Source organism: Brachycentrus maculatus, unplaced genomic scaffold (genome assembly GCF_059751285.1).
Source record: "Brachycentrus maculatus isolate JH-2025_06_01 unplaced genomic scaffold, ASM5975128v1 h1tg000026l, whole genome shotgun sequence".
Taxonomy (NCBI): Eukaryota; Metazoa; Arthropoda; class Insecta; order Trichoptera; family Brachycentridae; genus Brachycentrus; species Brachycentrus maculatus.
Window position 1 is genome coordinate 379,648 of NW_028280780.1, and position 11,824 is coordinate 391,471.

Sequence of the window (11,824 nt, forward strand, 5' to 3'; positions counted from 1 at the left end):
TCATTATGCTTACGAATGATTAAAGAAAACACTTCGTTTTTTACCACTTGAGTTTTATTATAGACTACATGTTTCAGAAGTTAAACTTCCATCAGTCTGTATAATAATGTTATTATACAGACCTGAATGATGGAAGTTTAACTTCTGAAACATGTAGTCTGTAATAAAACTCAAGTGGTAAAAACCGAAGTGTTTTCTTTAATCATTGTAACATGTCTTACCACAAAGTTAATGCCGAAACAATAAATAAAATACTTACGAATTGTTTAATTTTACTTTTTTTCAATGTAAACAAATACAAATAATTTAAACATAGTGTTAAATTATAAAAATTTGTCCATTTTTTAATCCACTGATGCCTTATAAAAATAAAAACAACACAGTATTGATGTCAGTTTATAATTTTGTTAATTTTTTCGCTTTGTTTTGACCTGTACAGAAAGTTTGACTTTATGTGTCTTTTAAATTTGAAGATATTTATATTGTTTTTATTCAAATATATATATAAAAAGAATGTATATTTTATAAAAAATAATAAACAAATTACGATTTTACAAGCATTTTTTATTATTAGTTATGAACACAGGAAAAGTCACTCCCAATAAAGTTATCAAAATTGGTAAACGCATGGTAGCTATTACTTTTACCACTACACTGGAAATTTCTTAAGTGGGTAATATCACTTCCCAGGGGTTCTGGAGAGGTATAGAGCGGCACCGCTAGAGGCCCTGATGGGCAGAAGGGGGCTTCATATCTCAAAACTGTTTTTTTTTCGTTCAGGAAGATTTTTTTTTACAGATTTGCACTTATCAAGTATGACATTTTTGTTTTTTTTTTTTTGGACACAAATGCATAGTGACTCTCCACGTGTTTGTATAGCAATAGCAAAATGAGACAATTTAAAAAAGCCAAGATTGAAGATGAACACAAGGTTTTTTGCTACAGAAATCCTACTTCAAATCTTATACAATCTACTGTCAATATTAAACTATATGACATTTTTTTACTTATTCGAGAAAAGTCTAATGAAGAATGTCAGTACAAGAAAAACATACAGTTAACACAATGCCATATAGATATAACTTCTATGAATTATTCTCTAACTTGTTTATCTGACAGTTTATTTTTTAATCTTAACTTTTAATATGTAATTATTCATTCATTTTTCTTTCGAGCTGCCCATTCTTTCGCGTACACCTTAGCTTTTCGCAATCGCGATACCCGCTGGCCTGATGTCTCATTTTGAAATCTTTGTCTTTGATTGGTAGCAAGAATTTTGAGTCTCGCTTTTCGTTGTTCCGGTGTTTCATTCATAATGCGGGATTTTTGATATTCCCTCATAGCTTTAAGTCTTTCTTGCCTCTGCTGTGGAGATTCCTTCCTTTTGTGGTTTCGAGATCTTTTTCTCCGGGTTTTGTTTTCTGTTTTCTTCGGACGTTTAACTGGTTCATCCGATTCGATCACTTCTTCGGCATCACTTTCTGAATCCTGCAATAAAAACCGACGACAATCCTTTCAGTGAAATGGGGTAAAAACTGCAGATGTAAGTAAAAAAAAATTAATCTCGCACGCAATTAAACAACCGACCTGGACTTTCGCACAGGGCTAGGAAAATTAATTTAATTGGAGACACACACTTTCTTAAGCATAAATTGATAAATACGCTTTTATTATATGGCATAACTTCATTACCAATTTTAATCATTAAATAGACAACAGCTTATATGCAGGTCAAATAACAAAACAAATTAATTTTCACCACATATAAATGTCACCCTCGGAAGCATCTAGTGCAGCAAGAATTTTGTACTAGATAATAACAATATTATATACTAGAACACAAGAATAAGCAATTTTCCACCGTGTTATTTAAGCATACACATAAATGTGCAGCAATATATCATACAATATAAAGATAAAGCAGAAAATACACTAACGGCATTATAAACAACCTCAAAATGGGGGACCGCTTCGGCGCCAAAAATAACTTTTTTGTTGGTTTTCTTGGATTTTTTCTGTTTTTTACGGAGATTAACTCCGGAATTAGACCCATTCCGAATTTCGACTTCTTTTTCTTCACTCATAGTTGAGAAAAATCAACAAACAAAATCTGTATTCGAGTAAATACACACCCCAAGCCGCGGTACCACAGACTAACTAATTTATATAAAGACCGCCAACTACCTCGATTTTTTATGGCTGGAAGTGATATTCGCCAGCGGCCGGAAGTGACGTAAACGGCTAGAAGTACTAAGCTCCCGGCTGGGCGTGACTTCGCCGCTGAATGTCAAATCCACCCGCCGAAATATTTATCATTCATTTTTCAGGTTAAATGGTATTTATATTGAAATTCGTTGTTTTACATATTTTCAAAATTATAATATTAATATTACAAAGAAGATATTTCACTATCTAAATTTATTTATTTCAGTGTAAACAAAAATGGAAAGGTCACGGCTAAAACGCGACATTTATAAAAAGAGTTCAGGCGATTAATAATGGTTACTCAACTCAGCCTTACAATGGTAAATGGTAATGGTAACTTTTTTTAAATTATTATCTCAAACTATGTATAAATATAAGGCTTTTCAACAAAAACAAAAACGATAGAATTTTCAAATTACTATATTATATTTAAAATTCTAGAAAATACAATATTTCAAAAGGGCGGAAGGAGTGCCCACCACTTTCTGAAGTTATGTTTCTTAACGGGGGTGCCAGCGCCCCTTTGTGGGCGTTTTGGAAGTCTGGCTAGGCGTTTTTAAATTTTTTGCATTTGGGGGGTGCTGCAGAAGTTCAAGGGAGCGTTGTGTCAAGTAAGAAAAACTACACTTTCATACGCAAAATTTAACTTTAACTTTAGCATAATACTCAATATTATCAAGTTCTTCATATACGGATTACTATTTTTCTATCGATAATTGTCTATAACCATAGGTTGTCTATATTTATTTGAAATATTTGAACAACTTATTGGTATCTCGTATTTTTCGTTCCCGTTTTGGTGTTTTTGTTAGTGTATTAGTGTGTCTCGTCATTTCTGGTCGTTTTTTGAACAATCTGACGTTTACGAGTCGACCCCCCCTGCGCGGTACCACAGACTAACTAATTTTGCGCGGTACCACAGCCCCAAACAATGAAAACCAAAGAGAAAATTGGATTTTACAGTGGTACCCAACCTTTTGGTAGCTGCAGACCGGTTGACGTTTCCGCGCCCACTGAAAAAGGGACGTTGATTAATTTTATTTCAGATAACTTAATTTTGTATTTATTTATTTATTTAGAATGTAACACGTTAGAATCAGATCATCAGGTTAAACACAATTACGAGGGTTAGAAAGCAAACACTTGTACTATAACAATTACAAAATTCCATATTTATAAAAAATTCTGGAAGAGGGACGGGAGGAAGGAAAAAAGGAAATATCAAAGCTCAAGTCAAAGACAAATTGTACAAAAATGCCACGATATCAATGTCTACTGACTATGTGAAATGATCTCAGCGCTTCTTATGAGAGTTGAACATCTTAAAATTCCCTCATTCATCATTAACATTTTTTATTTAATAAATTGTTTTTTATTGCTTCGAAGGTTACTGTCGGTGGTAACTTGGCGTGAAGGGGCTCTCAACTGAATCATTTTTATTTGTCGATAATATTTTTATTGTTTATCGGGTGTGTTCGTGTTTTAAACCTATTTTCAATTTTTAAGCACCGTCTATTGCACCCCGGTACCATTTGACTCACGGACCGGTACCGATCTGCGGCCCGAGGGTTGGCGATGACTGCCATAGAATACCACAGACTATTAAAGTATACAGATGGTAGACTCCTCCAAAAATTCGTGGTTGATCATGAAAATTCCAGCAAAATAGGAAAAGCAAAGGCCAAAGTTGAATGTTTTTTCTTTTATTTTTTTATCAACTGCTGCCTTAATAAAATAACATACTCTTTGATTACAAAACAATAATATAAATATTGCAATTCAGGTACAGAGGAACCTCTCATAACGAGTAATTCTCATAACGAGCAAAAAAAATCTGAAAAAGTTGCTCCCTTAACGAGCGATATTTCACGTGACGAGTTACAATGAAAGGGCAAGGCCTGTTTTCACGACATTCACTTGTGAGCCGGCACTTGAGCGCTGGGACTCTAGTTGGAAAACAACGATATTAAGGAGCTTGTGAAAGAGCACAGCCAAGAGCTGACCACCGAAGAGCTTATGGAGTTGCATCGTGTGCACAGCAAGAAATTATGGAGGAGAGCTTGTTTATGGAGAGAGAGGAAGAATTTCCCCTATCTCTGTTACGCGTTATGCGAAATGTCACTCGTTAAGGGAGCAATTTTTTCACTTTTTTGCTCGTTATGCGAATTACTCGTTATGAGAGGTGCTCGTTATTAGATGTTCCACTGTATACATATATGCATGATGGTGGATGTTTAGTATTAAGGAAATTATGAGAACAAAAACAATAAAATAATACAATTTAATTTTTAAAATAAATACACATTTAATTTCATAAAAGCGTACATATTACATAAATTATGATGATTATATATAAATCTAACAGCAATACAAAAATATACTCTTTTATTAAGATTAGTCAATTATTCATCTGGAATGTTATATTATAACCCAGTATATTTTAGGTTTCATATTATGCATCTTTTAAATGTCATAGTTAACACGTGTTTTTATCAATATCACAATTAAATAGTTTGATACTCTAGGTGCCCGCAAGATTTGTTAATGTTTCAATGAATATTGCTCATTGGTTTTTGCGATATCTCATTGGGGAATAAGGAATTAAATTTGATAGTAGGCAATCATCATCTCGTGTTCTCCATTATTATACATATATGGTGACAGAGTAATAGTCAAATTATGTCTGTTTTGTCAAGACATAAAACATTTCTTTAATTCTTACGTTTATTAAGCTGAAAATTATCTCGGTCTTGTAAAATATAAAGGTAACACAAGCCCCAAACATGTTGATTTTTTTCCTGGAATTTGATTTTATTCTAGTTCTAGTTGGTGTTTCTATATTGTAATTTTTAGAGTTATACAAAGTAAAATAATAGAAACTTTATATAAATACTTACAAAATCTTATGCATCAAATTGACATTCCAAAATCACGCTTAAATTAAAAATTTTAATTAATCTAGAAAAAATATTGTCAATCTTTATTGTTGGTGCCGGGAGTCCATTATATTCTTAAATTGCTACATAATCCATATTTCAAATCATATTTCGGTAGATATAGCAACAAGTTAACAACATCAACCTATAAAAAATTCAATATTAGAAGAACCTATCAAAGATTTTATTTAATACTAATACAAAACAATAAACTCAACTTTTTCTCAGGTTTTTACAGATAGATCACAAACTCAACTGAAAAAAAAACACTCAACATAATAAATTGAAATTGTACATACATAAACATAATTTTTTAAAACTACTTTCAATCTAACATCATCACGGAAGCATTTTATTTTTAGATATTAGTATGTTACAGCTTATACAAATTAAAATAGCCCATTAACAACTTATATATTGGTAAAGATAACATTATTTTCAAGTATTAATTGGATTTTAAACTGAAAGAATTCCTAAAAAAATGTCAAAAAAGTTTTGAAAAATGGTATTTTGGCATATGTTAAAATAACAGTTCTTAAAATAATAAAAAAATCCTTGTTTACCAGGTGCCTACTATCCTTACTATACATAGTTTGAAGCTCCGAAGAGTTATACTTGACTTCCAAAATTTATAGATCACGTCATATTATATGGTATTGGCACTACTGAGACTCATATCTACAAATATGATTTTTAGGAAATTTTGTAAATTTATGTAGATCTTTAATACCTTCAATGTATTATTGGTGCCTCAACTTCAGATGAAACAATTACTATTTTTATATGAAAGAAGATAGAAGTCTGTGTATCTCCCGAGGCTTGCGACCGACAGTGTAATTCGAATATACCTATCAGTATAAACATACAGTAGAACTTCCCATAACGAGTATAATTCATTCCAGAATCTTACTTGTTAAGCGAAACACTAATTAAGCGAAACATTTATTGTTTTGACTGCCACGGAAGTCCCGGATCACAAATAAATGTGAAAAAGGGACTTGCCCTTTCTCTGTAACTCGTGCAAGATTGTGCTTGCTAAGGGAGCAACTTTTTCAGTTTGTTTTTGCTTGTCATACGAATAACTCGTTATGAGAGGTGTTCGTTATAAGAGTTTCCACTGTATTGTAAGAAGCTTTACATATATTTTCAATTTAATACAAACAGCGTTTGATAATGTAATTAGAGTTCAGATATGAGAAGATCACTTTTATAATATAACCCTAAAAAAAATGATTTTTGTAGATTCAAAGTTGAGCTAGAGCAAGGTCAAAATTGAATTGAAGTAAAAAAAAATTAATAGATTTTTTTTTACAAATTTTTATATTAATGATAAATTTAATTTCATGGATAAAAATAATATTCTCCTTAACTGTAGTTTTCAAATATTCCAAGTCAAAATATAGCATTTTTGTAATATTCATTGAATTTTTCGTTTGTTTTACTTGGTAAATACAACTATTTATTGGTATTAACCAAGTAAAACTTAAATTAAAAATGGAATAATATTACCACAAAGTGACTACCGAATCAATCAATGAAATTATTAATTTAATTATCTAAATGAATGCATTGAACCTTTTTCTCAACATTAAGTTATGATACATTTTTGGAAGATAAATTATATTGGATTGCTAATCTCAATATGAATTTATTATCTTTTATGCATGTTTTATCTCAAAATATGGATATAATTTATTTTCTTTACTGGTTATCATCATATTTCTAATTACGAGGTAAATAATCATAAATCCAAAACATCAAACGTTCATTAAAGATAAATAATGATTTTTGTAAATTTTAGTTTCTCTCAAGCATTTGACATTTTGGATTTATGATTGTTTACCTCTTACCTACCGATATTATCATCAATGATATTAATCCTATCGTTAAAATAAGATAAATTATATGTAATTAACATATTGGTACATGCTTATTGAATAATTTCATAATGCAATAGTATAATAATACTTTTTCATTTAATTGTCATGTATTATACAACACAAATACATTAACAATTATAAAATAACACTGTTTATATTAATAGATGGACCATATATGTATTCATTTTTTGGTGATATCTACCATTTCTAGAAACAACGCGCCCAGCAACAAAAAATATAAATGTATTAAATTTATTTGAAATTTTTATTAATATTTTATATTTATTAGATTTGCATAGCAAAGGTGAGTATTAATCAAAATAAGTTAATTATTTCATGTTCGATACACCATAAAATTACACAAAAAAAGACCTATTATCCAAGGTATTTTTCTTATTCCACATGGAAATATTGGCAAAAAAACTTTGTAGATATTACACTATAGCCCTTTAATAATACATAAGTAGTTTAACATGAGGAATAAGAAGTAAGTTACTTTGTAAATAAATCTGTGGTAATAAGTATTAAAAATATACATATAAGCATTAATTTCATTATCTTAATTGACTCACTCAATTATGCAACAATAATGCTGCGTATTTTAACATAAAATTAAACATAATTTATTCCTCAAAAAATGTACTACAATCCTTTTGTAACTATTTAATAATTTATCACAGATAAAATGGTTGTGAAATTCGGTCAAATCTTTCTAAATTTACTACACAGTTATAATCCACTACCGCCCTGAGCTGTCACTGTTGCAAATGCCTGATCGCTTGTATTGAAAAAGTTAGGCGCTTTACCTTCTTTTACTATTCGTAACGCTTGGAGCACTCTCGCCGTATCTAACTCTTTTTCAGAGGCCTTTTCATTATCCAAAAATATATCAGACATCCTGATATCAAACTGTTCGATTACCTTAACACGGTAATCGACTACAGACGCCACGGGATTGGCAGTTAATCTCAGACTTTCCAAACACGGGAGTTTGCAAATATGCTGAACTTCTTCGACATCGGAAATTATGTTACAACTTAAATCGAGGTTTTCCAAAGAATACAGTTTGCTAAATCCGGCAAGCGAAGATATTTGGTTCTGCGATAGATTGATGTAGTTTATTTTCCCGATCTTGGAATGCCAGTCCTGACACGACGTGAAGAGATTTTCGCTTAGATTCAGATGCGAAAGATGCGGTAAACTGGACAGGTTACATATTTCACTAATCTTATTTTTATTCAATATTAACTTTTGCAATTTCGGAAGTAGACAGATACTTTTATCTATTTCAGAAATATTGTTAGTGCTGAGATTCATTTCAATGAGTGCTTTCCAATTCTGTAAAAAAAAAAAATTAGTAGGATCTATTCTAAAAACCAATTTCATCAATATATATTAAACAAAACCTAGCGTATATTTTTTTAGATTCCCAAAATAAAGTAAGGAAAAGAAAACAAAAAAATAAAAATTACAGCACCATGAAGATGGCCCCTATAATGATGGTCATAAATATCGACACGTTTAGGGTAAGTGTGGGGCAAGGAATCATATAACATTGTTAGTGATCAATAATTTTAAATTGATTTCCTTAAAACTGGCAACGATAAATTCTACCAAAATACTTGTTCATCATCAAACATTTAACGTTTTAGATTTCCAATTCTTTACCATGCATATAATTGTATTAACACATAGTTGTCGGGTGGATTTTTCATCAACTCCGGCCCTTATTATACTCAGACAGTATGCCACCCGACCCTCATTATACTAATCACAAGTAACCGCGAACCCAATTTCGATCTGTACTACATATATTCTTTGGCGTCTCTTGCGCTCTACCAAAAGTAAGCAAGTAGAATGTATATAAACGTCTCCCGCTCTTTACTAACGGTATTTAAAAGACGCTTTCAAGCATTTCCCGCAAACAATGTGTTAATACAGGGTTTAACCAAATAAATATACCCATTAATCCATAACCTTCAAGGGTCTTTAAATTCTTAAACATTGATCTAACATTGACCAATTTAAAAAAATACTCTCAGAAAGGAATAGAAAAAATATTATAAGCAGATCAATTCTAGAAAAGTCACTTACCAGTTGATTAGAATTATTTTCAATATTCTTATGGATAATATCACATAGAATAATATCACTTATTTTCCTACAATTTGTCTTATGCACTCTCAAAACTTTCAATGAATCTCTGAGGCTACCTGTAAAACAAATTGATAAAAAAATATTAGTATTTTCACAATGATAAAAATATTAAATAAAAAAAAATATTTATGAATTAAAAAAAAAACAGACCTGTACTTGTTATATTTTGCAGTGGGAATTTTAGAATCAGCAATTCGGTGAGTGATTTAAATGGAATTAAATCGAATGACAATTTGTTTGGTATTATGTTGCTTGTTCCGATGAAGTTGTCATTTCCTTCTACGTGCAAAGTGTTCAACTGAGAACAAAAGTCTAATACGTGACTGAAATCATATTTGCTGTCCACAAGCTCGAAAGAAGAACATGGCTGCTTCAGGCGTTCACTGATCGCATATAACTGAAAAAATAAGTAAATTAGTGAGTAAAATTAATTTCATTAGTTGATTTGGCAGTCACTTTGTGGTAAAAAATCTATCCATTTTTAATTTAAGTTTTACTTAGTAAATACCTCTATTTCTTAAAATCTATTGTGTCATATGTTTTGATGCATTCCGTATATGGTATTTGAAAATGATGTGGAATGCATCGAAACACGTGTTACAACAGATTTAAAGAAATAGTGATATTTACTAGGTAAAACTTAAATAAAATAAAAAGTTTAATTAGTACCTAAACTAACTGGGGCCATCTCAAATGGGGTATTATAAACCACTTTGATCTGTCTCAAAGCTACATTTTTAAGAATCTCACAAACCAAGGCTGTGTATGAATAAAATTATAAATTGGAGAACGTTCTGGTTTACTTTGACTCATTTTCAACCTCCATCCAATCTCATGGAAGTTCTTAGAAAATACAGTAAAATCTCAATACAACAGACTAGTTGGAGGGAGGGGGTGTCCATTAAAACCGAAAGTCCGTTATATAAAAATAGGTTTAAAATAAATCAAAATTTGAACACTGTCTTTGGATATAAATAAATAATATTAAACACAAATAAAATTCTTTTTATTGTCTTAGGACACTCTTTGCACGTTATTGTTTGATATCAACTAGCTTACTTTCGATAATCCTGCTTTGAAAAAGGAATCAAGTTTGGTTTGCACTTTTGAAATTTGCTGTTTTTTTTACAATAATTTTAATTTTATTACAATTATGAATTTTCATTTGCGGACAATATAGTTGAATTTCGTTATCTGATGAATAGTCAATAATTTTACTGAATTTTTCGTCCATTATATCCGGAGTTTGTTAAATAGAGGTCTGTTATATTAAGGTTTAACAGTATTACTCAAAATATTGGATCGGACAAATATAATAGAGCTACAAATTTTTCAAAAAAGAGTTAAATGTCTTATCAATATTTTTTTATAAATTCAATGAAAAATAATACATTTATTTTCATGATGGTGACACATTCTGAGGGCAATTAATAACAGCCATTGACCTTTTTTATTAATTTATGAACTGATATTGATTTCATTGCCAGATTTGATTATTTAACTGTCAAACATCATAAATATAAAGTAAAAAAGTAATGCCAATGAGTGTAATCTCACTTGCCTACATAGATAACAGTTAATAACATTTGAGTGAAAAAAAAGATAACATGAAACTCGTAAAGATAATGATGAAAAATAAACAACAACAAAAATACAAAGTATCAACCTCGAGTGGTGTAAATGTGTAAAGGTTAGATCTTTCCAACAGTCTGTCGCCGTCTATGAAAAGCTTCATCGCTAAACTTTGCAAAAGGAATACTATGTCGTATTCTTGGAAATTTAGGAACCTAGCAAATTCCCGTGGCATCGTCAGTTGCAGATAGTTAAAAACATTTTTTAAATACGCGTCCAATCTTTCTCGCCTCTGTTCCACAAACTTTGGACATTTATTTCGAATAGCTTTCTTGGGTGGCAGTAAATCCTTAGCGACGCCATGGTCAGCCACTAATTTAGAGTGCAGTTCGTCGAAGTCTTTATATCTATGTAACACTGTCCAAGATACGTGGTTTATTTTTATTTTTATTTTGTAGAGCGTGACATTTTCAACTTCTTCAACGTCATATACATCGACGTTAGCATCATTTTTATGCTGTGTGAAGCAAGACATATTTAAACAGCTATATTTTACGTGATCACTCTTACAACGCAAATAAAACTATTATATTGCATAACTTAAACATAAAACTACAAAAATAACAACTCCCAAGAGAGATCACAAAAACGTCATCGCAATTAGCAAAATATATCTGTCACTAGCCGAAGTTGGCTGCCATGATATGCTGTCATAATCATGCGGGCATGCAGTCAAACTGATTAAACTTAATAACTTAGTTTTTAGGTACTCACCTCACCCGATTGAGATTTTAAATAACGAGGTAAGTTGTATAAATATGATATTGGGGCAAATTCCAACAGAGGGAAAAAATATTCTTCCTTTACTTATTTATTGTTACTTTGTTCACTCTTTTTTTGTATAAATTTTTTCAATGTAGGCAGAATATTAAAAGTAAAAAAAGAAAACTTATAAAATAAAATAATTACTAAATCAATATTAGAAACATTTCTTGTTTTGTCTTTACATCGAAAAACATTATTTTTTCATTCATCAATGAAAATAGGAAAAGCTCGGTTCTGAATTTACAAATA

The 11,824-nt window shown here is 30.6% G+C and overlaps 2 protein-coding genes across 3 annotated transcripts; both read right to left on the bottom strand.

The window, feature by feature from the left end:
* Positions 1-543: 543 nt before the first annotated feature.
* LOC148312993 (uncharacterized) lies at positions 544-2,155 on the bottom strand. 2 transcript variants are annotated; one of them, XM_088269680.1, is made up of 2 exons: positions 1,953-2,155; positions 544-1,488 (listed from the first exon to the last, which is right to left on the bottom strand). In XM_088269680.1, exons 1-2 carry the CDS (start codon positions 2,082-2,084, stop codon positions 1,156-1,158), a joined length of 465 nt encoding a protein of 154 aa, XP_088125806.1. In that variant the 5' UTR covers positions 2,085-2,155; the 3' UTR covers positions 544-1,155. The 2 variants fall into 2 exon arrangements, with proteins under 2 accessions (XP_088125806.1, XP_088125799.1); XM_088269673.1 differs by having other exon boundaries at positions 1,938-2,155.
* Positions 2,156-7,295: 5,140 nt separating this feature from the next.
* Positions 7,296-11,493, bottom strand: LOC148312994 (nischarin-like). Its single transcript, XM_088269691.1, has 4 exons — positions 10,845-11,493; positions 9,329-9,575; positions 9,116-9,234; positions 7,296-8,359 (listed from the first exon to the last, which is right to left on the bottom strand). Exons 1-4 carry the CDS (start codon positions 11,283-11,285, stop codon positions 7,751-7,753), a joined length of 1,416 nt encoding a protein of 471 aa, XP_088125817.1. The 5' UTR covers positions 11,286-11,493; the 3' UTR covers positions 7,296-7,750.
* Positions 11,494-11,824: the final 331 nt, after the last annotated feature.